The 27289-nt window shown below is 41.5% G+C and overlaps 1 protein-coding gene across 2 annotated transcripts in view; it reads left to right on the top strand.

Annotated features, from left to right (window-relative positions):
• The window catches only part of cdhr2 (cadherin related family member 2), a 139205-nt gene that overhangs the window by 6815 nt on the left and 105101 nt on the right, over positions 1-27289 (top strand). The window contains exons 2-3 of one of the 2 annotated variants that reach the window (XM_087995378.1): positions 15623-15702; positions 27081-27141. In XM_087995378.1, the coding sequence (XP_087851504.1) occupies positions 27084-27141 (58 nt within the window). In that variant the 5' untranslated portion in view covers positions 15623-15702; positions 27081-27083. The remainder of the gene's footprint in view (positions 1-15622; positions 15703-27080; positions 27142-27289) is intronic. The other variant, XM_087995380.1, reaches the window with a different exon arrangement.

Here is a 27289-nt window from a genome sequence, read left to right as displayed (position 1 = left end):
TTCCCTCAAACAAGAAACGGTTAACAACTAGGTAACAGCTTTAGTGATATTCACTAAGATACATACACACAGAACAGAATTTTCTCCTACCTGATCTAACATGAGCAATGGTGAGAAAAATGGGGAAATACGCAGAGTTTGATTAAATCAAAATCCTGACGTTGAGAAATTTGTTTTGTGATTTTACCCTCAAGTCTTAAATGGCATCTCTAGAATCTCACAATTGAGTCATGAGTATTTTACTTCCATGCCCTTGCATCTCCTTAAAGCCCAACTCAATATATCTCTATGCTCTTTCCAATTCTCCTCTCATCTGTGAAATTAGATGCAGCAAATTTTTGTTGCTTGTCAAAGTGGAGAGCAAGGAATAGTCAAGGGAGTGGATGTGTCATTGCATGGTGCTATGGCACATCAATTTTACACCATTTTTAAATTCCCTTGTGAGATGTAGATGCTGTTGGCTGGACTGGCATTTATCGCCCTTCCCTAGTGCCCTTGAGAAGGTAGTGCTTTCTTAAACCAATGCAGTTCATGCACTTGAAGTAGACACATAATGCTATTATGAGGGTTATTCCAGGATCTTTATCCAAGGATGCTGAAGAAATAGAAGTATATTTCCAAATCTGGATGGTGAGTGGCTTGTTGGGGAACTTGCAGTTGATGGTGTTTCCATGTATTTGCTGCCCTTGCCCTTCTGGAAGGAAGTGGTCATGGGTTTGGAAAGCGGTAGTGATGAAATTGTACAGTCCATCTTGTAGATGATACACATTTCTGCTACTGAGTTTTGATGGCGGAGGGAGCGGATGTTCATGGAATTAATGCAAATCAAGTGGGCTACTTTGTCCTGAATGGTAGTAAGTTTCTTGAGTGTTGTTGGAGCTGCATGATCCAGGGGAATGAGGAATATTCCCTCACATTCCTGATTTGCACCTTGTAGATGGTGAACAGATTTTGATTTGTCAGGAGGTGAGTTTCATTGCAGGTTTCTGACCTGCGTTATTTATGTGGCTAGTTCAGTTCAGATTCTATATTATGTTTTTATATTAGATTCCCTGCAGTATGGAATAGGCCCTTCAGCCCAACAAGTCCACACCGACCTTCCGAAGAATAACCCACCCAGACCCATTCCCCTACCCTATATTTACCCCTGACTAATGCACCTAACACTGTGGGCAATTTAGCATGGCCAATTCACCTGACCTTCACATCTTTGGATTGTGAGAGGAAACCAGAGCACCCAGAGGAAACCCATGCAGACATGGGGAGAATGTGCAAACACCACTAGATTCTGGTCAATGGTAACCTCTGAGGTGCTGATAGTGAGGGATCCAGTGATGGTACTGCTGTTGAATGTCAGAGGATTTTTTTTTGGATTATTTCTTGTTGGAGATGGTCATTGCCTGGCATTGGTGTAGCCCAAATGTCAGTTGCCACTTTCAGCCCAAGGCTAGATATTGTCCAAGTCTTGTTGCATTTGGACACGGACTTTCCCAGTATCTGAGGTGTTGCAAATGTTGCTGAATTTGTGAAATAATTTGCAAACATCCCTACTTCTGACCTTATCATGGAGACAGGTTCATTGTTGAAATAGCTAGGTCACTACCCTGAGGGGTTCCTGCAGAAATGTCCTGGAGATGAGATGATTGACCTCCATCCATCATAATCATTTTCCTTTGTGCAAGGTATAACTTCAACAAACAGAGGTCCCCGATTCCCATTGACTCAAATTTTACTAGGGATCCTTGATGCCACACTCAATCAAATGTGAGCTTTGATGTCAAAGGCAGTCACTCTGAGCAGTTTATGTGGCAAGCACACTGCATGTGTTTCAAGAAAATAGCTTTGGGAGGCATGGTGGCACACTGGTATGCATTGCTGCCTCACAGCATCAGGGATCTGTATTTGATTCCAGCCTTGGGTGACTGTGGCATTTGCACATTCTCACCTTGTCTATGTGGGTTTCCACTGGGTTCTCCTGTTTCCTGCCACAGTCCAAAGATGTGCAGGTTAGGTGGATTGGCTATGCTAAATTTTCTAGTGGTGTTCAGAGATGTACAGGCCAAATGGATTAACTATGGTAATGTGGGATTACAGGAATAGGGTGGGATGCATTTTGGAGGGTTGTTGCAGACTTGATAGGCTAAGTGGCCTCTATCTGCACTGTATAAATTCTATGTCTGAAAGTCAGAGGGGAGTAATTCTTATTAGGGTGAATGGGCATTTGGTCTGTTGGTGGTATGGCCACAGTCAATCAAAAGGTAGTCCTGCAGGTCAAGTACAAGCAGTCCAGGATTACAGGCAGGTGGGTCAGGGTGCTGTGGGGGCATCATTCCAGGGATGGACCTCTTTTTCCTGCAGTGTTGCACAAGGAGTGATTGGGAATGATGGAAGTGGATGGAAGAGCTGTTAAAGATGATCCGTAAGCAGAAGTATTGAGGCATTCCCTGTCAGTGAGTAGGAAGATCAGAGGGTGGAAGAGTTCATAGTTTGGGAGAATAAGGTGGTGAATCATGAAGATTGTAATTTGAATCTTAGTTAGAGGCATGTAAACTGATAGAGTTACCACTACCAGTGGTAGAGTGAGTGCTGGCCCTGTGAGCGTGCGGGAGAGAGAGAAGATGGTAGCTCTTGCCCTTCCAGAGTGCAGAGATCACTGACATTTTCTTGTCCTGTTGGATGCCTTTCTTCATCCGAGCCATAACACAGAACCAGACTGCAACTTGGACCAGCTTAGCTTCGTCTGTTGGCTATGTCATCATTTTTCAGTCTGAAGTCAAATAATAGTGCTCTTCTCCACAACCGCATCCAACAAGATCTCAAAGTCCCCATTCCTGAAGTAGGAAGTGATATTTTCCTTTGGGTCCATGTAATCAATGATATCAATCAATGTGAGGGCAAATTTGAATTGCAGTATTTGATGTTATGCACAATTTGGATGTTAAACAGGATCCCATGGCCTAAACATCAGACAGCCTCATCCCTGAGAAAGACACCCAAGATGCCAGTTGCGTCATTTAATGAAGTGAAGTGTGGAAGATTGTATGAGAAAATTGATGTTTTGGGATGCTGCTGCAGTGGTGAGGGCAGTGTGGTCTGTTCCTTGTGGTTGTTGCAGCTATGTCCTGGTGGATCTTGTTGAGTGGTAGTCTGCTGTAGCAGCTTTGGTGGCACAGTGGGTCTGGCCTGGGATTTGAGAATGGCCCGAAATATGGAGGCTTTGATGTCTGCTTTTTGCAGCAGTGGAGAATGTGGTTCCTGTTTTTTCCCCGACTTTGGGAACCCACGAACCGTGAATTGAACAAAGATGGACTTTGACTTAATTATTTTTACAGATGATTTCTGTTATTAATATAGGCATTGGAGTATGGTGACTTAAACACTTTTCTCTGTACCTTTTGTAGAAATGCAAGTCACAATAAATGACTATTCCATTCTAAAAGTCACTTTGAGCGATGGGAGACTGTGTGCCAGGAATCTCACTTGACAAAAGACTAACTGAGAAAGAGAAAATCTCACCCATATCCTACCCAAGTCTTTTTTGAATCAGGACTATGAAATCCAGATAGACCCTTGGATTAAAGACTCATCTGAAAGCTAATGTCAGCACAGTACAGAATTCCCTCAGCACTGCACTAAAATGCCAACATAATATGTACTTGAATCACTTGGATAGGGCTTGAACGATAACAAGCAGTAAGCCACATTGGGCATTTAATCCAGCAAAATAATTCATTTTGGCTGTTGAGGATATGTGAGGACTTCTGAGAGATTTTTTTTTGTACAATGATTGATTCAACATTTAAACAGGATAAAGATTAAAAAAAATTCTGAACTATTGCATATTATAGAGATTAAGAGCTATTCTGTTGTTGCTTATGTGTTCAGCTTTTACCACATGCTAGGTAACGTGAACTAAAACAATAAATATTTAAAGCAAATTTTAGTTTTGGATAAGCACATTAAAGCTATTTGATTGATGATGTTGTGGAAGTTTTTTTCTCATTGTATGGGATAATATATAGAAAGTAATCATGCATGGTATAAAATATGAAACAAATTAGCTGATACTTAAATAATGAGCTGGTGAAGTAACATGGATAATCCAAATTCCCAAAGTTTAATTCTGGTTCAATAAATGAATCAGATTAATTGACTTTCTTTGCTGGTTAAATTAGGAACAGCCCTTGAGCCTGTTTAATAAGCTCCCGACTGACCTATGACCTAACTCCGTATGCCTGCCTTTTGCCATATTCCTTAATGCCTTTACTTAACAAAAGTTTAGTTATCTAGATTTAAAATTAACTACTGATCCAGCATCCGCTGCCATTTGTGGAAAAGAGTTCCAAACATCTACACCCTGTATGCAGAAGTGCTTTCTAACATCTCCCCTGAATGTTCTGGCTCTAATTCTCAGACTATGACCCCTCGTTCTAGAATCACCATCAGTGGAAATAGGTTATCTTTTCTAGCCTGTCTTTTCCTGCTAATAGTTTGAAGACGTCTATCCGATCACCCTTTTAGGTTCCAGTGAAAACAGGCTAAATTTGTAATCTCTTCTCATAACTTAACCCCTGAAGCCCAAGTATCATTCTTATACACCTAAATTGTACTCCCTCCAATGCCAATATGTCCTTCCTAAGGTGTAGTCCTCAGTTCTGCTCATATTCCTTCAAGTGAGGGCTAATCAGTTATTTGTATAACTGCAGTATAATTTCTCAATCCTTATACTCCAGTTCTCTACATATAAAGGCCAGTGTTCTATTAGGTTTCTTGGTTATTTCCTGCACCAGTTCATGGCAGTTTATGGATGTTTGCACTTGAACCCCCAAGTCCCTTTGAACATCCACTGCATTTAAATGCAGACCATCTAGACAGTACACTGATTGAACCTTTTTTGTTCCAAAATAGATAACCTCACATTTTCTTACACTGAATTCCATCTGCCACAGTTTTAGCATTCACTTGGGCTATTCATATCCCATTGTAATTTTATGCAATTATGTACACTGTCTACAATGTCGCCTAAGTTTGTGTTATCAGAAAATTTGGATCTATAACTTTCTATGTCATTATCAAATAATGAATAAATAATGTGAATAGCTGAGGCCCTAATACTGATCCTTATGGAACCCGTCACTGGTCACATCCTGCTAATTTGATTACTTACCTATGATCCCTATTTTCTACTGCCTGCCACCCAACCACTTTTCTAGCTGTGTCAGTAATCTGCCCTCATTTCCATAAGCTATTATGTGGAACATTATCAGATGCTGGCCGAATCCATATAAACAATATCCATGGATATTCCCCTGTCCATAACCTTAGTCACCCCTTCAGAAAATTCAATGAGTTTGATCAGGCCTGATCTACCTGTCATGAAGTTATGCTGGCTCTCTCTGATTAACTGAAAGTTTTCTCGGTGTTCAGTTACCCCATCCTTGATTACAAACTCCAACAAATTCCCGACCACAGATGTTAGACTAACTAATCTGTAATTCCCTGGTTTCCTCTTTCGCCTTTCTTAAAAAGGAGTGTGTTTGGCTATTTTATCAATCCAGCTGGTTGATTCCTGTATCCAGGGATCTCTGAAAGGTTATAGTCAGGGCAGTTATAATGTGCTCCCCTACTTCCTTTAAAATCCTTGGATGGAAATAGTCAGGAACAGGTGATTTGTCACTCTTTCATTCTATTAATTTCCTTATTACTGATGTTTTGCTCACATTAATTTTATTCCATCCCTGTTCTCGATCCACTATTAATTTCCTTGGGACTTGCAGCAATCTATTCTTCTTTTCTATGATAGGTAATGAGGCAGAATAATTATTCAACATAGATTCCATTTTCCTCTAGTCATTGACGATGTCTCCACTTTTAGTTTTTAATGGACAAATATTGCTCCTGATCATCTGCTTTCCCTTTATTCAACTATGACATTCCTTTTTACTGATTTTCATGTCCCTGACAAGTTTCTTTTCATAATCCTCTTTGGTCGCTCTTATAAGCTGCTTTCCGGTCCTTTGCTGGTCTTTGTTTCTTTCCCATTCAACGGAATCTGTGCTATTTTTTGCATTTACTCTTAAATCTACTGTTGAAGTGAACAGCTACATTAATGGAGGAGAAAGTGAGGACTGCAGATGCTGGAGATCAGAGCTGAAAATGTGTTGCTGGAAAAGCACAGCAGGTCAGCCATCATCCAAGGAACAGGAGAATCGACGTTTCGGGCATAAGCCCTTCCTGAAGAAGGGCTTATGCCCGAAACATCGATTCTCCTGTTCCTTGGATGCTGCCTGACCTGCTGCGCTTTTCCAGCAACACATTTTCAGCTACATTAATGGAGTAAAGAATGAAAAGTAGAGTATGCTGATTATAATTATTTCAAAAATGGAGTTACTATCATGTATTAACGGATTGCAAAAATGCTTTACATTGATTTACTTTGAGGTTGTATTATTCAATTGACATTATGTGTTTCTAGATTGTCAATGTACGGTACCTAGAAATGTAATTTTACCTTGCTGACTGCCTGACGTCCAAATCTTATCTCAATGGTCCATGTTTATCACTGGTTCAAAGGTTCAAACAATGTGGCTCAGTTCAGGGAGTGATTTGGAAATAATTGCCTCTGATGAATTTCTTCGTAACCTATAAGTGGCACAAACGAGAGGTAGGCAGTTATGTATTCTTTAGTTGGGTCTAAAGGTCAAGGTTTATTCATAACATTAAAAGTATGAAGTAAACACCTAAAACTTAAACAGTGAAGAAATAAAGTTGTTGGATGATGTAATTATTGAGTTGCCACTTAAATAATGAACATAGATATTCACCTTTTCCAGTGCTAGACAATAGACAATAGACAATAGGTGCAGGAGTAGGCCATTCAGCCCTTCGAGCCTGCACCGCCATTCAATATAATCATGGCTGATCATTCCTAATCAGTATCCTGTTCCTGCCTTATCTCCATAACCCTTGATTCCACTATCTTTGAGAGCTCTATCCAACTCCTTCTTAAATAAATCCAGAGTGTGGGCCTCCACTGCCCCCTGTGGCAGAGCATTCCACACAGCCACCACTCTCTGGGTGAAGAAGTTTCTCCTGAGCTCTGTCCTAAATGGTCTACCCCGTATTTTTAAGTTGTGTCCTCTGGTTCGGCACTCACTCATCAGTGGAAATATGATTCCTACTGCCAGAGTGTCCAATCCTTTCATAATCTTATACGTCTCAATCAAATCCCCTCTCAATCTTCGAAACTCAAGGGTATACAAGCCCAGTCGCTTCAGTCTTTCAGTGTAAGGTAATCCTGCCATTCCAGGAATTGACCTCGTGAACCTACGCTGCACTCAAAGACATTTGAGAGAATGTCTTTTCTCAAATTTGGAGACCAGAACTGCACACAGTACTCCAGGTGTGGTCTCACCAGGGCCCTGTACATCTGCAGAAGCACCTCTTTGCTTCTATACTCAATTCCTCTTGTTATGAAGGCCAGCATGCTATTAGCCTTCTTCACTACCTGCTGTACCTGCATGCTTGCCTTCATTGACTGGTGTACAAGAACACCCAGATCTCTCTGTACTGCCCCTTTACATAAATTGATTCCATTGAGGTAGTAGTCTGCCTTCCTGTTCTTGCTACCAAAGTGGATAACCATACATTTATCCACATTAAATTGCATCTGCCATGCATCTGCCCACTCACCTAACTTGTCCAGGTCACCCTGTAATTTCCTAACATCCTCATCACTTTTCACCCTGCCACCCAGCTTTGTATCATCAGCAAATTTGCTAATGTTATTGCTGATACCATCTTCTATATCATTAACATATATTGTAAAAAGCTGTGGTCCCAGCACAGATCCCTGCGGTACCCCACTGGTCACTGCCTGCCATTCCGAAATGGAGCCGTTTATCACTACCCTTTGTTTCCTATTAGCCAACCAATTTTCAATCCAATCTAGTACTTTGCCCCCAATACCATGCACCCTAATTTTACTCACTAATCTCCTGTGTGGGACTTTATCCCACACAGTGCTAATACCCAGTACAGATGGTATACATGTAGATCATAGATTTTCTGTTGATGTATTGACAGAATATTTTCTAGCAAATCAGTCTGATTCTGTTTAGCTGTCTGCACTGGACAGCATTCTTACCCAGTGTAAACACATCATTACCCCACTGTCTTCTGACCAGAAAACAAATCAGACACTGCAAGGGAAACTTCTTCAAAACCTAAAGATAATAAGTGAAAACAAACAATAAATGACATTCACATTCACATTCACATCGTTCTTTTCATTCTCCAATTTCTCTCCCTTTCTGCTCGGTCATGCTGCATTCAGGGCAGTACCATGTTCACAGTTCACATTCAGGGCAGTACCATGTTCACAGTTCACATTCAAGGCAGTACCATGTTCACAGTTCATGTTCACTTCTGCTCTGCCATGACCTTTCTAATTGCTCATTACTCTCACATTGCACATTGCACCACATTCGCCACTCATGCAGAATAACTGTATTTTGTTCAGCGTATATGAATAAAAAATGTCCTCACCTGATTGCTATAAATGGTACCAAATAGTAGGGAAATGTATCTTCCAAATAGGAGAACAGAATTAAGACTATAACTTTATTTGGAGTATCATGTACAATTTTGGTCCCCTTACTTAAGAAAAGGGGCGGCACGGTGGCACAGTGGTAAACACTGCTGCCTCACAGCGCCAGAGACCTGGGTTCAATTCCCGCCTCAGGCAACTGACTGTGTGGAGTTTGCACATTCTCCCCGTGTCTGCGTGGGTTTCCTCCGGGTGCTCCGGTTTCCTCCCACAATCCAAAAATGTGCAGGTTAGGTGAATTGGCCATGCTAAAAATTGCCCGTAGTGTTAAGTGAAGGGGTAAATGTAGGGGAATGGGTCTGGATGGGTTGCGCTTCGGCAGATCGGTGTGGACTTGTTGGGCCGAAGGGCCTGTTTCCACACTGTAAGTAATCTAATCTAAAAGATATGGTTGTATTGGAAGCAGTTCAGAGGAGGTTCTCTAGATCCAGAGGTGAGGGCTGGAAATGTGTTGCTGGAAAAGCGCAGCAGGTCAGGCAGCATCCAGGGAACAGGGGAATCGACGTTTCGGGCATAAGCCCTTCTTCAGGAATGAAGAAGGGCTTATGCCCGAAACGTCGATTCCCCTGTTCCCTGGATGCTGCCTGACCTGCTGCGCTTTTCCAGCAACACATTTCCAGCTCTGATCTCCAGCATCTGCAGACCTCACTTTCTCCCCAGAGGTGAGGGGTCTGTCTTATGAAGAGGGAATGAGCAGCTTAGGCTGGGGTTTACAAGAATGAAAGGAGTTGTATAAGATGCTAAAGAGAATTGACAAAATACATGTAGACAGGATGTTTCCTCAAAGGTTGGATCATATGGAATACAGGGAGAACTGGCTATTTGGATCCAGAACTGGCTCAAATGTAGAAGGCAGAGGATGTTGGTGGAGGGTTGCTTTTTAGACTTGGAGGCCTGTGACCAATAGTGTGCTACAAGGATCAGTGCTGGGTCCACTGCTTTTTGTTATTTATATAAATGATTTAGATGTGAGCATAGGAGGTATGGTTAGTAAGTTTTCAGATGACACCAAAATTGGAGGTGTAGTGGACAGCGAAAGAGGTTACCTCAGAGTACAACAGGTTGATCAGATGGGCCATTGGGTTGAGGAGTGGTGATGGAGTTTAATTTAGATAAATGTGAAGTGCTGCATTTTGGAAAGGCAAATTAGGGCAGGATTTATATGTTTAATGGCAAGGTCCTGGGGAGTATTACTGAACAAAGAAACCTTGGAGTACAGGTTCATAGTTTCTTGAAAGGGGACTTCCAGGTAGACAGGATTGTGAAGAAGTTATATGGTATCCTTTCCTTTATTGGTCAGAGCACTGAGTGAAGGAGTTGGGAGGTCATGTTGTGACTGTACAGGACATTGGTTAGGCCGCTTTTGGAATATTGCGTGCAATTCTGGCCTCCCTGCTATTGGAAGGATATTGTGAAACTTGAAGAGGTTCAGAAAAGATTTATAAGGATTTTGCCAGGGTTGGAGGATTTGAGTTATAGGGACGGGCAGGATAGGCTGGGGCTATTTTCCCTGGAGCATTGGAGGCTGATGGGTGACCTTAGAGAAGGTTATAAAATCATAAGGAGCATGGATAGGATGAACAACCAAAGTCTTTTTCCTGGGATGGAGGAGTCCAAAACTTGAGGGCAAGTGTTTATTTTGTGAGGGGAAAAATTTAAAAGGGACTTAAGAGCAACTTTTTCAGGTAGAGGGTGGTGCGTGTATGGAATGAGCTGCCAGAGGATGTGGTGGAGGCTGGTACAATTGCAACATTCAAAAGGCAAATGGGTGGGTAAAAGAATAGGAAGAGTTTAGAGGGATATGGGTCAAATGCTGGCAAATGGGACGAGATGAATCTTGGATATTTGATTGGCATGGATGAGTTGGATTGGAGGGTCTATTTCCATGCTGCACGGTTCTATCACTGTATGTGGGGGAACCTAGAACAAGAAGAAAGTGTGAAACAGACTGATATGCTAGAACAGGTTGATGTTAGGAAGGATGATGTGCTGGGGAAGAGATTGCTGCACCTTTGGTGATGATCTTTGCATCCTCACCATCCACTAGGAAACTGCCAGATGATTAGAGGGTGGCAAATGTTATTCGCTTGTTCAAGAAAGGGAATAGGGATAACACGAGGAATTACAAACCAGTCTGTCTTATGTCAGTGGTGGACACAGTATTGGAGAGGACTCTGAGAGACAGGATTTGTGATTACTTAGAAAACCATAGTTTGATTAGAAATAGTCAGCATGGCTTTGTGAGGGGCAAGTCAGACTTCACAACCCTTGTTGAATTCTTTGAGAATGTGACAAAACATGTTGATGAATGTAGAGCAGTTGATGTGGTGTACATGGATTTTAGCAAGGCGTTTGATAAAGTTCCCCATGGTGGCTTATTCAGAAAGTAAGGAGGCATTGGATACAGGGAAATCTGGCTGTCTGGATACAGAATTGGCTGGCTCATAGAAGACAGAGGGTGGTGGTAGATGGAAAGTATTCAGTCTGGATCTTTGTGACCAGTGGTGTTCTGCAGGGATCTGTTCTGGGACCTCTGCTCTTTGTGACTTTTATAAATGACTTGGATGAGGAAGGGAGGTGGATAGTGTGGAGGGCTGTTGTAGGTTGCAACAGGGCATTGATAGGATGCAGAACTGGGCTGATAAATGGCAGAACGAGTTCAATCTGTGAAAGTCATTCACTTAGGAAGGTCAAACCTGAATGCAGAATATAGGGTTAAAGGCAGGATTCTTGGCAGTGTGGAGGAACAGGGGAATCTTGGCGATTATGCCCATAGGTCCCTCAAGGTTGCCACCCAAGTTGATAAGGTTGTTAAGAAGGTGTTTGATGTGTTGGCTTTCATTAGCGGGGGGACTGAGTTTAGGAGCTGCAAGGTTATGCTGCAGCTCTATAGCCCTGGTTAGACCACACTAGGAATATTGTGTTTAATTCTGGTTGCCTCATTATTGGAAGGATGTGGAAGCTTAAGAGAGGATGCAGAGGAAATTTACCAGGATGCTGCCTGGATTGGAGGGCATGTTTTATGAAGTAAGATTGAGGGAGCTTGGGCTTTTCTCATTGGAGCAAAGAAGAATGAGAGGTTACTTGACAGAGGTGTGCAAGATTTTGAGAGGCATAGATAGAGTGGATAGCCAGAGAGATTTTCCCATGGGGAAAATGTCTATCATGAGGTGGCATAATTTTAAGGTGGTTGAAGGAAGGTTTAGCAGAGATGTCAGAGGTAGTTTCTTTACCCAGAGAGTGGTGAGTGTGTGGAATGCACTGCTGGTAGTCATAGTATAGTCAGATACATTAGGGACATTAAAGCGGCTCTTGGATAGGCACATGGAGTATAGTACAGTGAAAGATATCTAGGTTAGACTGATCTTAGAGTAGGATAAAAGGCCTGCACATTATTGAGGGCTGAAGGGCCTGTACTGTTCTGTGTTCTATATTCCATGTTCTAAGACGTCATACTTTTAGGACAAGTAGTAGCAGATTTAAAACAGAGATGAGGAGAAATTACTTCTGTCAAAGATTTGTAAATCTGTGGAAATCATTACCCCAGAGTGTGTTGGCTGCTGGGATATTGTGAAAACCTAAGGAGGAAGTAGACAAATTTTTAATTAGTAATGAGTTCAAGGGTTATGGAGAGACAGTAGGAAAGTGGATTTGAAGCCAAGTTGAGATCAGCCATGATTTTTTTTTTATTAGATTAGATTACTTACAGTGTGGAAACAGACCCTTCGGCCCAACAAGTCCACACCAACCCACCCCCCTACATTTACTCCTTCACCTAACACTACAGGCCATTTAGCATGGCCAATTCACCTAACCTGCACATTCTTGCACTGGGGGAGGAAACCGGAGAACCCGCAGGAAACCCGTCCAGACACAGGGAGAATGTGCAAACTCCACACAGTCAGTCGCCTGAGGTGGGAATTGAACCTAGGTCTCTGGCGCTGTGAGGCAGCATTGTTAACCATTGTGCCACCGTGCCGCCCACATGGAGCAGTCTCAAGAGGTTGAATTGCTTACTCCTGCTCCTCCTTCTTATCTGTTGTTAGCCATGATACTACAATAATGAAGAACCTTATGAAAGAACATTTGGTAGAGATTCTGGTGATAATTATTTTACTGAGGCCATGATACCTCAATCCATTGTGAATCTAGAAATATAATGTCATTTAAGAATGTTACCAAAGCATTTGGAAGAAATTACATTTTACCTTCCAAAGCTCTTTAATACCTTAGGAAACAACTCTGAAGAGTTCGTTGAAAATATGTAGAGGTACTTTGGAGCTATTATTCATAACTGCTTGCTAAAATCCTCTGAAGTGTTGAAAAATTTGAAAAAAATCCAGAACATTTGGTCTGCCAGTTGCTATGGAAATGTATTGTAGCCAGTATGAAAGAGTACATCTTTGAAAGCTCTGAAACCACTGGAAGTGTTTGCTAAAGATGCAAATGAGCACTCCTGATGGTTCAGGGCTGTCAGTAGATGTTTTTAAGAATTGGATTTATTTGCACTTGTTGCTTTTAATAGTAGCAATGTGTGGAGATCAGTACCTTTACAGTTTAATTTTTTCACAATTATTAATGCAGTCAGAGAGAGAAAGATGTGTAGGCCTGCAACTTTTTTGAAGGGATTTATGCACATTTCTTAAAAAAAATGTAACTGATAGCTTCTGGAGGAAGTTGCATGTGATTTCTTTGATCTACTTATTTAGATTCAGTTGGTGCTGGGGTTAGTAATTAATGTAGAACCCAGATTAAATTTGTCCGAGCAATTGAGTCTTTTGAATAGTTTTAAAAAACACAGTTCATTTTGCACTGCCCAGCAACTAGTGGGGACAAATGAACAAACAAGCCCACTAGCAGCTGTGGAGCAGCAGAATGTTTAAATGTGTAGATTAGCTAAATATACAGTCAAAGCAAAAGTGAGTTTTAATGGGAATTTTAAATGTGGAGTAACAACATTAGCATCAGAAGTATATATAATGATGATGATGATGATATAGTAGTGCTGTGGTCAAAATTACACCATTAAATGCTGAAAGCCAGAAGGGAGCAGATCACAGTTCCAGCCCATTGTGAATATAATGTATGTGTATGGATGAAGCTTGAATAAAAAAGTTCTTGCAGAAAATTTCATGCACTTCAGTAGCATTATTTTGGGAGAATAAAGAGAGTTATATCCCTAATACAAAACAAGACATTAGATATCACATAGATTGGGCTAAGCAAACCAGTTCATATGAGAAAAGTGAGAATACTTCGAGTATATTCAGAATAGTTTTCTGCCACAATAGGTCCTATAGCCAAGAAAGAAGTAGGCTACATTAGACTTAATAATGAGCATTGAGTCAGATTTACTTAATAGTTAAAGATGTGTACTTATCTAATACTCATGGAGTTCAATACTGTGTTTAAAAGGTAAAAGCCTGAAACAACTACTAGACTTAACTTAAAGTGACTTCAGCGGACTGAGAATGATGACCACCCAGAGTCAACTGGGCATATCTGGTAATGAGGAAATTGACAGGACATCAGTGGGAAGTGCTCAAATAAGACTTGATCCTGATATAGAACCAAACAGTATTCCGAAAGGCAAGCACTCTTCCTGCCTGAACGAATTTGCTGGTATAAAATGTGGGAGACAACATAAAGCTAAAAGATAGAGCATTTAAAGATGTAGGAAGTATATCAGAAATTTCTGATTGTGAGAGATACAAAGAACAGCATGTTGCCAGGGTTGGAGGATTTGAGCTATAGGGAGATACTGAACAGGCTGGAGCTGTTTTCCCTGGAGCATCAGAGCTGAGGGGTGACCTTATAGAGGGTTACAAAATTATGAGGGGCACGGATAGGGTAAATAGGCAAAGTCTTTTCCCTGGGGACAGGGAGTCCAGAACTAGAGGGCATAGGTTTAGGGTGAGAGGGGAAAGATATAAAAGAGACCTATGGGGCAACTTTTTCATACAGAGAGTTGTATGTGTATGGAATAAGCTGCCAAAGGAAGTGGTGGAGGCTGGTACAATTGCAACATTTAAGAGGCATTTGGATGATTGCAACATTTAAGAGGCATATGAATAGGAAGGGTTTGGAGGGATATGTGCTGGGTGCTGGCAGGTGGGACTAGATTGGGTTGGGATATCTGGTTGGCATGGACGGGTTGGACCGAAGGGTCTGTTTCCATGCTGTACATCTCTATGACTCTATGACTGTAAATAAGATTCACAAAAAAGGAAACTCTTTAGTGTGAACACTCCCCATCTCTCATTCTCAGATTCAATGTTGGTTTCCTTACGAGTTCTAGCATGATAGCTTCTTCCTCTTCTATATGTAAAAATGCAAAGTAATTATTCAGTAAATGCATTCTTTGCTCATTTCCATTGTTATCAGTTAATGAGGGACACACATTGCTCCAGATCATTCTCTTTTCCTACTGTGATTGTGATGAAGAAAAATTTGTGTTTTGCAAAACAAAGACACATTTTGTCAAAGCTTTTGTCTTGTACACATCAGGTCAACTCACAAAAATACTAACTCAAGGGGAAATTAGCATTTATACCTCATGAGAGGAGAGTGCTGATTGGAGGTCAACTCCGATTAATCGAAGTGTTACTATGGAGAATGGACCCATGAATACTTATTGACAATTAATGACTTAGCATAGTTTACATTTTAAATCAGTCAGGTTGACTTTGATTGACCAGTGCATTTACCTGAGAAATAGACCAGCAAACAGCGGTCACCTATTTTATAAAGTTGAAACTTCATTGCAGGGATCCCCTGTGATTGTTCCCCTGAAAAACACGTATACTGTTTTGGATACTGTTGGGGGAGGGGGGAATGATTTACCAGGGGCATACTGTGGGGTGCAGGTCTCTGGCACAGAGCCTGTCCCTGTTGCACAGAAGGGAAGGAGGGAAAGAAGGAGAGCGTTAGTCACTGGGGACTCAATAGTTAGAGGGTCAGATAGAAGGTTTGTTGCGAACGAATGAGACTCATGGTTGATGTGTTGCCTCCCAGGTGCCAGGGTCCGTGATGTCTCGGATTGTGTCTTTGGGGTCCTGAAACGAGAGGGTGACCATCCCCAAGTCGTGGTCCACGTAAGTACCAACGACATAGGTAGAAAGAGGGATAGGGATGTAAGGCAGAATTTCAGGGAGCTAGAGTGAAAGGTGAGAGCTAGAACAAACAGAGTTGTTATCCCTGGTTTGTTACCTGTGCCATGTGATAGCAAGGCAAGGAATAGGGAGAGATAGGGATGCATAGAATGGGGCAGCAAAATGGAGGGGTTGCAGACAGTGAAATGTGGAGCTGTTTTAAGGAACAGATATTGCGTATCCATTATAGGTATGTCCCTGTCAGGTAGGGAGGAAGTGATAAGGTAAGGGAACCATGGTTTACTACAGAAATTGCACCTCTTGTTAAGCAGAAGAAGGAGGCTTATGTGTTGATGAGACAAGATGATTCAGATGAGGTGATGGAGAGTTACAGATTAGCTAGGAAGAATTGAAAGAGAGAGTCAAGAAGAGCAAAGAGAGGACATGAGCAGTCTTTGGTAAATAGAATAAAGGAGAAACCTAAAGCTTTCTATAGGTATGTGAGGAATAAAAGGATGACTAGGGTAGGAATAGGGCCAATCAAAGACAGAAGTGGGAAGTTGAGTGTGGACCCTGTGGAAATCGGAGAGGTGCTAAATGAACATTTTTCATCAGTTTTCACTCAGGAAAAGGAGAATATTGTAGAGGGGAAGAATAAGATACGGGATATTAGACTTGACAGGATCAAGGTTAGTAAGGAAGATGTGTTATCTGTTGTAGAAGGAGTGAAAGTAGGTAAGTCCCCTGGCCGGATGGGATTTATCTGAGGATTCTCTGGGAAGCTCAGGAGGAGGTAGCAGAGCCTTTGGTTTTGATATTTGAGTCTTCATTGTCTGCAGGTTAAGCACCAGAGGACTGGAGGATTGCAAATGTTGTGCCCTTGTTCAAGAAGGGCTGTAGAGATGACCCAGGTAATTATAGACCAGTGAGCCTTACTTCTGTTGTAGAAAAGGTTTTGGAAAGGACTATAAAAGATAGGATTTATAATCATCTAGCAAGCAACAATTTGATTGCAGATTGTCAATATGGTTTTGTCAAGGGCAGGTCGTGTCTCATAAACCTCATTGAGTTTTTTGAGAAAGTGATTAAGCATGTAAATGAGGATAGGGCAGTTGACATGGTATACATGGACTACAGTAAAGCCTTTGATAAGGTTCCACATGGTAGGCTGTTGGAGAAAATGCAGAGGGATGGGATTGAGGGTGAATTAGCAGTTTGGATTAGAAACTAGCTTTCTGAAAGAAGGCAGCGAGTGGTGGTTGATGGAAAATATTCAGCCTGGAGTCTGGTTGCTAGTGGTGGTCCACAAGGATCTGTTTTGGGACCATTGCTGTTTGTCATTTTTATATTGACGTGGATGCAGACATAGGTGGATGGGTTAGTAAGTTTGCAGCTGACACTAAAGTCGGTGGAGTAGTGGACAATGTGGAAGAATGTTGCAGGGGGACTTTGATAAACTGCAGAATTGGGCTGAGAGGTGGCAAATAGAGTTCAATGCAGTTAAATGTGAGGTGATTCACTTTGGGAGGAATAACAGGAAGGCAGAGTACTGGGTTAATTGAAAGATTCTTGGTAGTGTGGATGTGCAGAGGGATCTTGGAGTCCATGTACTTAGATCCCTGAAAGCTGACACCCAGGTGGATAGAGCTGTTAAGAAGGCATACGGTGTGTTAGGTTTCATTGGTAGAGGGCTTGCGTTCCGGAGCCGTAATATCATGCTGCAACTGTACGAATGCTAGTGCAGCAGCACTTGGAATATTGCGTATATTTCTGCTCGCCCCATTATAGGAAGCATTGGAAAAGATGCAGAGGAGATTTACCAGGATGGTGCCTGGTTTGTTGGGGACGTCTTATAAGGAAAGGCTGAGAGATTTGCGTCTGTTCTCATTGGAGAGAGGAAGGCTAAGAGGGGATTTGATAGAGACATACAAGATGATGAAAGGATTAGATAGGGTAGACAGTGAAAGTCTTTTCCGAGGATGATGACGTCAGCTTGTACGAGGGGGCATAGCTACAAATTGATTGATTTAAGACAGCCCTGTCTGCCAATGTAGTTAACTCAGCCACATTAGGGAGATTTAAACAATCCTTGGATAGGCATGTGGATGATGATGGAATAGTGTCGGGGGATGGGCTTAGATTAATTCACAGGTTGGCATAACATCGAGGGCCAAAGGGCCTGTTCTACGCTGTATTTTCCTATGTTCTAAACAGAGATAATGCTGTGTATATATTCCTTCCGTCTGCAAAATAAATGTAAGGAAAATTGTACATACAGCTGTGGATTCAAATATATCATTGACATATCAGAAATATGCAAGGGACAGGAAAGGTATAAATGTTGATTTTTCCACTGTATTGGTATTTTTGTGTATTGTCCTGATTTTTGTATTCACTTATGAGATGTGGGCATCACTGGTTTGCCAGTTTTATTGCCCTTCCCTAGTTGCCCTTGATAAAGTTAGTGGTGTTCTCATGTATCTGCTACCCTTGTTCTTCTCAATGGAAATAGTCATGCATTTGGAAAGTACTGTCTAGGGATTTTTGGTGAATTTCTGCAGTACATCTTGCAGGTAATGCACACTGCTGCTACTGAGCTTCAGTGATGGAGGGAATGGATGCTTGTGGATGTGATGCCAATCAAGTGCCCACTGTTTCAAGCTTTTTGAGTGTAGTTGGAGCTGGAGCCATCCAGGAAAGTGGGGAAAATTTCATTACCTTCCTGACTTTTGCCTTGTTAGGTGATGGTCAGGCTTTGGGGAGTCAGGAGGTCAGTTAGTTTCTGCAATATTGCTGGTCACTAACCTGTTCAAGTAGCCATTGTGTTTTTGTGGTGAGTCAAGTTGAGTTTCTCGTCAATGATAAGTTGATGGTGCAGGTTTCATTAATAGTAACACTATTGAATGTCAAGGGATGTTAGAACATAGAACATAGAACAGTACAGCACAGTACAGGCCCTTCAGTCCTCGATGTTGTGCTGACCTTTCATACTACGCTAAAATCAGACTAACCTACATACCCTTCATTGTATTATGTTCCGTGTGTTTATCAAAGAGTTTCTTAAATGCCCCTAATGTATCTGACTGTACCACCACTGCTGACAGTACATTCTACACACCCACCACTCTCTGGGTAAAGAACCAACCTCTGACATTTCCCCAAACCTTCCTCCAAGCACCTTAAAATTATGCTCCCTCATGATAGCCATTTCTGCCTTGCGAAAAAGTCTCTGGCTATTCACTCTATCTATGCCTCTCATCATCTTATGCACCTCTATCAAGTAAACTCTCATCCTTCTTCGCTCCAATGAGAAAAACCCTAGCTCCCCCAACCTTTCTTTATAAGACGTGCCCTCCAGTCCAGGCAGTATTCTGGTAAATCTCCTCTGCACCCTCTCTTAAGCTTCCACATCCTTCCTATAATGAGGCGACCAGAACAGAACACAGTATTCTCAGTGTGGTCTAACCAGGACTCTATAGAGCTGCAGCATAATCTTGTGGCTCTTAAACTCAATCCCCCTGCTAATGAAAGCAACACACCATATGCCTTCTTGACAACCCTATCAACTTGGGAGGCAACTTTGAGGGATCTATGGACATGGATGCCAAGATCTCTCTGTTCCTCCACACTGTCAATAATCCTGCTTTTAACCTTGTATTCTACATTCAAATTTGATCTTCCAAAGTGAATGACTTCACACTTTTCCTGTTTGAACTCATTCTGCCACTTATCATCCGAGTTCTGCATCCTGTCAACGTCCCATTACAACCTAAAACAGCCCTCCACACTATCTACCACTCCACCAACCTTAGTGTCATCGGCAAACTTACTAACCCACCCTTCCACTTCTACATCCAAGTCATTTATAAAAGTCATAAAGAGCAGATGTCACAGAACAGATCCCTGCAGAGGACCACTGGCCACCAAGCTCCAGGCTGAATACTTTTCATCTACCACCACCCTCTGTCTTCTATGGGCCAGCCAATTCTGTATCCAGAGAGCCAGATTTCCCTGCATCCCATGTCTCCTCGCTTTCTGAATGAGCCTACCATGGGGAATCTTATCAAAAGCCTTGCTAAAATCCATGTACACCACTTTCACTGCTCTACCTTCACCAGTGTGTTTTGTCATATCCTCAAAGAATTCAATAAGGTTTCTGAGACATGATTTGCCCCTCACAAAGCCATGCTGACTATCAATAATCAAACTATGGTTTTCCAAGTCATCATAAATCCTGTCTCTCAGAATCCTTTCTAATAATTTACCCATGTTGTTAGATTAAGTCCCAAAAGAACTGTGGATGCTATAAATCAGAAACAAAAACAGAAAGTGCTGGAAAAGCTCAGCAGGTCTAGCAGTATCTGTGAAGAGAAATTAAAGTTAACATTTCAGTTCCGGTTCTGAGGAATGGTCACTGAACCTGAAACGTTAACTCTCATTTCTCTTCACAGATGCTGCAAGACCTGCTGAGCTTTTCTGGTATTGTTAGATTGCCTCTTATTAGAGATGGTCATTGCCTGGCATTTGTGGTGCAAATGTTACTTGTGTTTGCAAAACAGAACGTTTTGGTAAAATTTTTTTTCAGCAATACTCACCTTCTGTATTACCAACTAAGAAAAATTGTCTTATGATAATCTAGAATTAAATATAGTGACTAAGCATTATGAAAATATTACACTAATCAGACAAAGACAGAATGAATTTGTAAAAGTCAGATATGTTTGAGATACCTGACTGAATTTTTTGAAGAGATGATTAAAGTAGTGGAGAGGGAAATGTCCATGGTTGTCCTTTACATAGACTTCCAGAGGACATTCTATAAAGTCCTTTACAGAAACTGCCTGTTAAATTGAAAGCAATATTGTGAAAATTGAAAGAGTTCAGAAAAGACTTAAAAGAATGTTGCTAAGGTTGGAGGGTTTGTGCACCCGGAGGAAACCCACACAGACACAGGGAGAATGTGCAAACTCCACACAGTCGTTGCCCAAGGCTGGAATCGAACCTGGGTCCATGGGGCTATGAGGCAGCAGTGCTAAACACTGAGCTGCCGTTCCACCTCTAGCCACCATTTAAAAGGCATCTGGATGGGTATATGAAAATGGAGGGTTTAGATGTCTATGGGACAAATACTGGCAAATGGGACTAGATTCATTTAGGATATCCAGTTGGCATGGACGGGTTGAACTGAATGGTTTGCTTCCGTGCTATACATTTCTATGACTCTATGATTCAAATTATTGACCTGGTTAGGAAGTTAACTGAATGGCAGGTGAAAGCGAGTAAGGACAATGATTAGGTAAACTTTATTATCTGGATGTGACCAGTGTTGTTTTATGAAAGTCGATTGAGCCTTAACTATGTATAAGCAACTTAGTTAGAGGATAGAAAGTAACATAACTGATGACACATTGCACTGCAGAAGCTGACCAAGCTTCCTTTGATAGCACTTTCCAAATCCATGATTTCTATCATCTACAAAAACAAGGTGTGGGAATGTTACCAACAACAAGTCTCCCTTCAAGTCACGCACTATCTTGATTTTTAAATAAATCACTTTCTTCATAATTATTGGGTCAAAATCATGGAAACCCCATCAGCACGGTGGGGGAACCAGTTCCACAAGAAATTTAGCTGTTCATAAAAGAGCTCTCTAGCACCATCTCAAGGACAATTGTGAATGGAAAATCATTGCTGGTCTTGCCAGCTACTGCCACCAGGTTGAGTGAATAAATAAAACTGCGGTAAATGGATTTCAAAGTGGGAAATTTGCATTTAATTTGGACTGAAGTAGGATTAAACAGCACACTTTCTAAAGCTAAAAACGCAGAGATTCTACGAGGATGAGGAAAGGAGGAGGTTTCATGGACACTATTCTGTGAATGATTTATCAGGCTCTTGTTCCATTGAAAGTATCTTCACAATAATGTCGCTGTATAATCATTTGACTTTAATCACTCTGCTGCATACAGCATCCTCTTGTGCAACATTTTGAGGTAAAAGCAACCACAATTAAACTGGAATCTGGATGTTGTTATTTGGCAGCTCTGCTTTTCGCTCTCCACTGCTTGTGCTGTCTTACCACAATGCTATCTCTTCGCTAGGCATGGCATCTGCTTGTTAGGTGCTGGTGATTCTTTTTGACTGACTTGCATTATAAGCCAACATATCAGGCTCCACTGGGTCAGACTGCTTGAATCTACCTCCATGACTATCCCCATTCCTTTTGTAATATATGCCTCGAGAAACTTCTTAACCCATTCAGAAACATGATTTCTTTTCACCTCTTTTTTTCTAAAGTTGACAACACTGTCTCAAAGAAAATGGGAGCCCTGATTTCTCATCTGCTGCTCCTTTAGTACATTTTGTTCCTTGTGAAAAGCACTTTTGTGCCACTTCAGGTGTCAGGATTCCTTTTAAAGGCTGCAGGTTAACTTGTGCTAGCCTTGTATGCAGCTTGACTTCTGTAGAGTGTGCAGCCTCAGGAGTTTGTTTCATGTTGGGCTGTGCACTCTAGTCGTGATGATAACAGCCAGCACAAAGTTTGAATGCTTTACATAACTGTGATTGTATATATGGAGTTAGGCCATTTAATATGACGGAAGAGGCTTGAAGGATGAAATGGCTCACTTTAGTTGTATGTTCCTGCTAGAGAAATAATGCTTTGTTGTTTCAGTTCACTTTCAGTTTCATTCCCTGTCTCAACATTGTTATATTTATATAGAATTTGTTTGAATTCTGCTATAAGCTGTGCTCAGAATACAGGATGTTATTGATTCCAAGACATTCAAAGGCGTTAACATCACTGAATCCCTTGCTATCAACATCCTGGGGTTTAACATTGACCAGAAACTCAACTGGACTTACCATATGAATACAGTGGCTACAAGAGCAGGTCAGAAATGAGGAATAAAGCAGCGATTTGCTCAACCACTGACTCTCCAAAGCGTGATCACCATCTACAAGGCAGACATCAGGAGCGTGATAGAATACTCCCCAGTTGTCTGGCTGAATGCTGCTTTGACAATACTCAAGAAGCTTGCCATCATTCAGAACAAAGCAGCTTCATTGACACTATATCCATGAACATTCACTCCCTCCAACACCAAAACTCAGTAACAACAGTGTGTGCTATCTACAAGATGTACTGCAGAAATTTGCCAAAGATCCTCAGATATCACCTTCCAAACCTACGACCACTTCCATCTAAATGGACAAGGGCAGCAGACTCACAGGTACATCACCACCTGCAAGATCCCCTCCAAGCCACTCACCATCCTGACCTAGAAATATATAGCTGTTCCTTCACTGTAATGATTAAAATCCTGGAATTCACTCCCTAAGGCCAGTGTGGGTCTACCTACTGTACTTGGACTGTAGTGGTGCCCACCTCCCAGGAGTGAATGAAAGAAAAACCAGCTCTCCTGTACAAAAATAAGGGCAGGAGCACTACCTCCTGGTCTACTGGTGAGTGTGGAAACCATCTCCATTGCCTGCATCAGAGACTGATATAGTTGAGTCATTGTTCTTTGAAGACTGGTCTTCTATAAATGGGCATCTATGATCATTTGATGGTAATAATTTTTCCAACTTCATAAAGGAACAGCGTCCTTAATCTCTTCCAGTCCCATGTCCTCAGTTTCACTAGTGCTTAGTGACTCAGCAGTAGTGACTCATTTGTTAAACCTGCTTGTGAGTACTATGTTGATAATTACGTGATATCAGGATAGAATAGGAGTTAGGAGAAAGTGAAGACTGCACATGCTGGAGACCAGAATCAAGTGTGTGTTGCTGGGAAAGCACAGCAGATCAGGCAGCATCTGAGGAGCAGGAGAATCGAGTTTCGGGCATAAGCCCTTCATCAGGAAATCTTGATGAAAGGCTTATGCCCAAAATGTCGACTCTCCTGCTCTTCAGATGCTCCCTGACCTGCTGTGTTTTCCCAGCAACACACACTCGACTCTAGAATAGGAGTTAGCATTGACAACCAATTGAAATTTGCTTATTGTCATCAAAATCACTTCAGCCAGCTCCAATGTCACTCTGGAGCTGGAAAAGTCGCAGTGGAGAGAGCTGAGCATGAGATAACAATGGACCTTTCTTCAGGAAAAGGAAAGCCTGAAGAAGGGCTTATGCCCGAAACATCGATTCTCCTGCTCTTTTGATGCTGCCTGACCTGCTGTGCTTTTCCAGCAACACATTTTTAAGCTCTAATCTCCAGCATCTGTAGTCCTCACTTTCTCCCATAACAATGGACCCACTGTGCTATAATGGAGTCTACAGAAGGACTTGCAACCTTACTTTAAAAGGTTACGAATCTTTTGCTGTGATGTTCCACAGTTCTTTTGAGGACTGCTATTTAGGCAACTGAAGACCTGTAACAACCAACTCTACACTGGGATCCAGAACTGTCTAATGATCTCAATATGCAGTGTCTAAATTTAGGTGGGTGCGTTGTGCAATGAGGGGTGAATTTTATGAGGCTTACAGAGTGTAGAGATGGGGATAGGAGGCACAGGATTTGAAATATAAGGAAAAATATATGGAACTGGTACCTATAACCTTCCCATTGCCATAGCATTCTGCCAATGGAGCGGAATGCAGAGGATAGCCCTCCTGTTCACAGGCCAATTGTGCCACTTTACTGTTCAATTAAGCACCTTTTTCTACTCTTGCTATTCTGGTACTCTAAGGCCTAGAAAAGGGATTATTGGTGGCAATAGTTGCCCTTGTTACTGTCACAAACTCTTCAAATTGGGGCTTGTCACTGGTGACCTTCACCCCATTTACTTTGCCATAAGATCACCATCCATTGTTGATTCTCTTCATTAGCTTCAGTCACTGTAGTAGCCCCTGCTCACGACAGGCTGTGGATCTGATCACAACTTTTACTCTGTGTGCTTCCTTGGCTTAAATGAAATAGATTCACAATTTATATTTGGCCTCTGTTCCCCAAATGTTCACTTGAGCTGAGAAGATTAAAGAGATTGGAGTATTATCCATGAGGACTTCAGAAATATCCAGCTAATAACTCAAGGACATGGAAGATATAGAATGTAAGGAAATAGATGGGGACATCTTGAAAAATGTCCATGTTACAGAGAAGAAAGTGCTGGATGTTTTGAAATGCACAAAAGTGGATAAATCCCCAGGACCTGATCAGACGTACCCTAGAGCTCTGTGGGAAGCTAGGGAAGTGATTGCTGGGCCTCTTACTTGTATCATCGAGAGTTTCAGGTGAGGTGCCGGAAGACTGGAGGTTGGCTAACATGGTGCCACTGTTTAAGAAAGCTGGTAAGGACAAGCCAGGGAACTATAGACCAGTGAGTCTGACGTTGGTGGTGGGCAAGTTGTTGGAGGGAATCCTGAGGTACAGGATGTACATGTATTTGGAAAGGCAAGGACTTATTAAGGATAGTCAACATGGTTTTGTGCAAAAGAACCCATGTCTCACAAACTTGATTGAGTTTTTTGAAGAAGTAACAAAGAGGATTGATGAGGGCAGAGTAGCAGATGTGATCTATATGGACTTCAGTAAGGCATTCGACAAGGTTCCCCATGGAAGACTGATTAGCAAGGTTAGATCTCATGGAATACAGGGAGAACTAGCCATTTGGATACAGAACTGGCTCAAAGGTAGAAGACAGAGGGTGGTGGTGGAGGGTTGTTTTTCAGACTGGAGGCCTGTGACCAGTGGAGTACCACAACAATCGTTGCTTGGTCCACTACTTTTCATAATTTATATAAATGTTTCGGATGGGAGCATAAGAGGTATAGTTAGTAAGTTTGCAGATGACACCAAAATTGGAGGTGTAGTGGACAGCGAAGAAGGTTACCTCAGATTACAACAGGATCTGTACCAGATGGGCCATTGGGCTGAGGAGTGGCAGATGGAGTTTAATTTAGATAAATGCGAGGTGCTGCATTTTGGAAAAGCAAATCTTAGTAGGACTTATACTCTTAATGGTAAGGACCCTAGGGTGTGTTGCTGAACAAAGAGACCTTGGAGTGCAGGTTCATAGCTCTTTGAAAGTGGAGTCACAGGTAGATAGCATAGTGAAGAAGGGGTTTGGTATGCTTTCCTTTATTGGTCAGAGTATTGAATACAGGAGTTGGTGCATCATGTTGCGGCTGTACAGGATATTGTTTAGGCCACTGTTGGAATATTATGTGCAATTCTGATCTCCTTCCTATCTGAAAGAAGTTGTGAAACTTGAAAGGATTCAGAAAAGATTTACAAGAATGCTGCCAGGGTTGGAGGATTTGTTCTATAGGGAAAGGTTGAATAGATTGGGGCTATTTTCCCTGGACCGTTGAAGGCTGAGGGGTGACCTTATAGAGGTTTGTAAAATCATGAGGGGCATGGATAGGATAAAAAGACAAAGTCTTTTCCTGGGGTGGGGGAGTCCAGAACTAGAGGGCATAGGTTTAGGGTGAGTTGGGAAAGATATAAAAGAGGCCTAAAGGGCAACCTTTTCACGCAGAGGGTTTTACGTGTATGGAATGAGCTGCCAGAGGAAGTGGTGGAGGCTAGTACAATTGCAACATTTGAAAGGCATCTGGATGGGTATATGAATAGGAAGGGTTTGGAGGGATATGGGCCAGGTGCTGGCAGGTGGGACTAGATTGGGTTGGGATATCTGCTTGGGATGGACAAGTTGGACCGAAGGGTCTGTTTCCATTCTGTATATGTCTATGACTCTATGACATACTTTTGTAACATCTCTGCCCTATAGATATATATTTTCACAAGTCAATTTCCAAACAATAAAATGCTCAGCTATTTTTTGGAAACAGTTCTTACCACTGAGAAAGTTGCTCCAGCAGATAAAATTTTATAAGCTTATTGTTTTAACATTAAAGTTTCAATAAGTATTTAACATGTGTTCCAGAATTGTTGAACAAGAACTGTTAAGTTCAGCAAAATTTCTATTTCTCATAATAAAGTTTCCGTTGACCAAGAGAACATTTATTGCAAGTGTAAATGCAGTTTTATCTGTTGTGATATATTCCCAAAGCCAAGCAATTGTCTTGTAATGTCTTGATGGAGTTCTTTAAGCCTGACTTCGAGTATAGTCAATGGACATACCTTGACAATGAGTAATCTTACTGGTATTGAATGGTTACATATAGATCGTGGATATTCCAGAAGTGTTATTTCAAAAGGTTCACTTTTGATGTGGAAGGTCATCATTAAATGGATAAGCATTATGGTTCCATAATGAAAAAGTAATTTTTTTAAAAAGTGAAATACGTCATCAGGCTGTTCAAATAGCCCTTATTTAAAAAAGAAGTTTGAAATTTTGTATTTGATTGTACTATTTTTAGAGTTGCAGGGCATTAAATGAAAAAAAAATTAATGTAATATTTATCTTGTTTTGCAGAAGATGTCATCACGTAACATAATATACATTCTTCTTTTAGGACTTTTCTTAATTATGAAAGGTATGATCTGATATTTGAATTGGTAATTTATAGAAAATTTACAGTGGAACAATTTAATGGTGACGTGTTGCCAGAAATTGACAGCAACTTATCCCTTACTGTTTTTGGAAATAATACAAATAGAAAATTGCAATGGAAGTTGTCTAGA

This window comes from Chiloscyllium plagiosum, unplaced genomic scaffold, assembly GCF_037043375.1.
Source record: "Chiloscyllium plagiosum isolate Xiang-an unplaced genomic scaffold, Cpla_swu_hap1 HiC_scaffold_16, whole genome shotgun sequence".
Classification (NCBI taxonomy): Eukaryota; Metazoa; Chordata; class Chondrichthyes; order Orectolobiformes; family Hemiscylliidae; genus Chiloscyllium; species Chiloscyllium plagiosum.
This window is presented reverse-complemented; position numbering and strand designations above follow the sequence as displayed.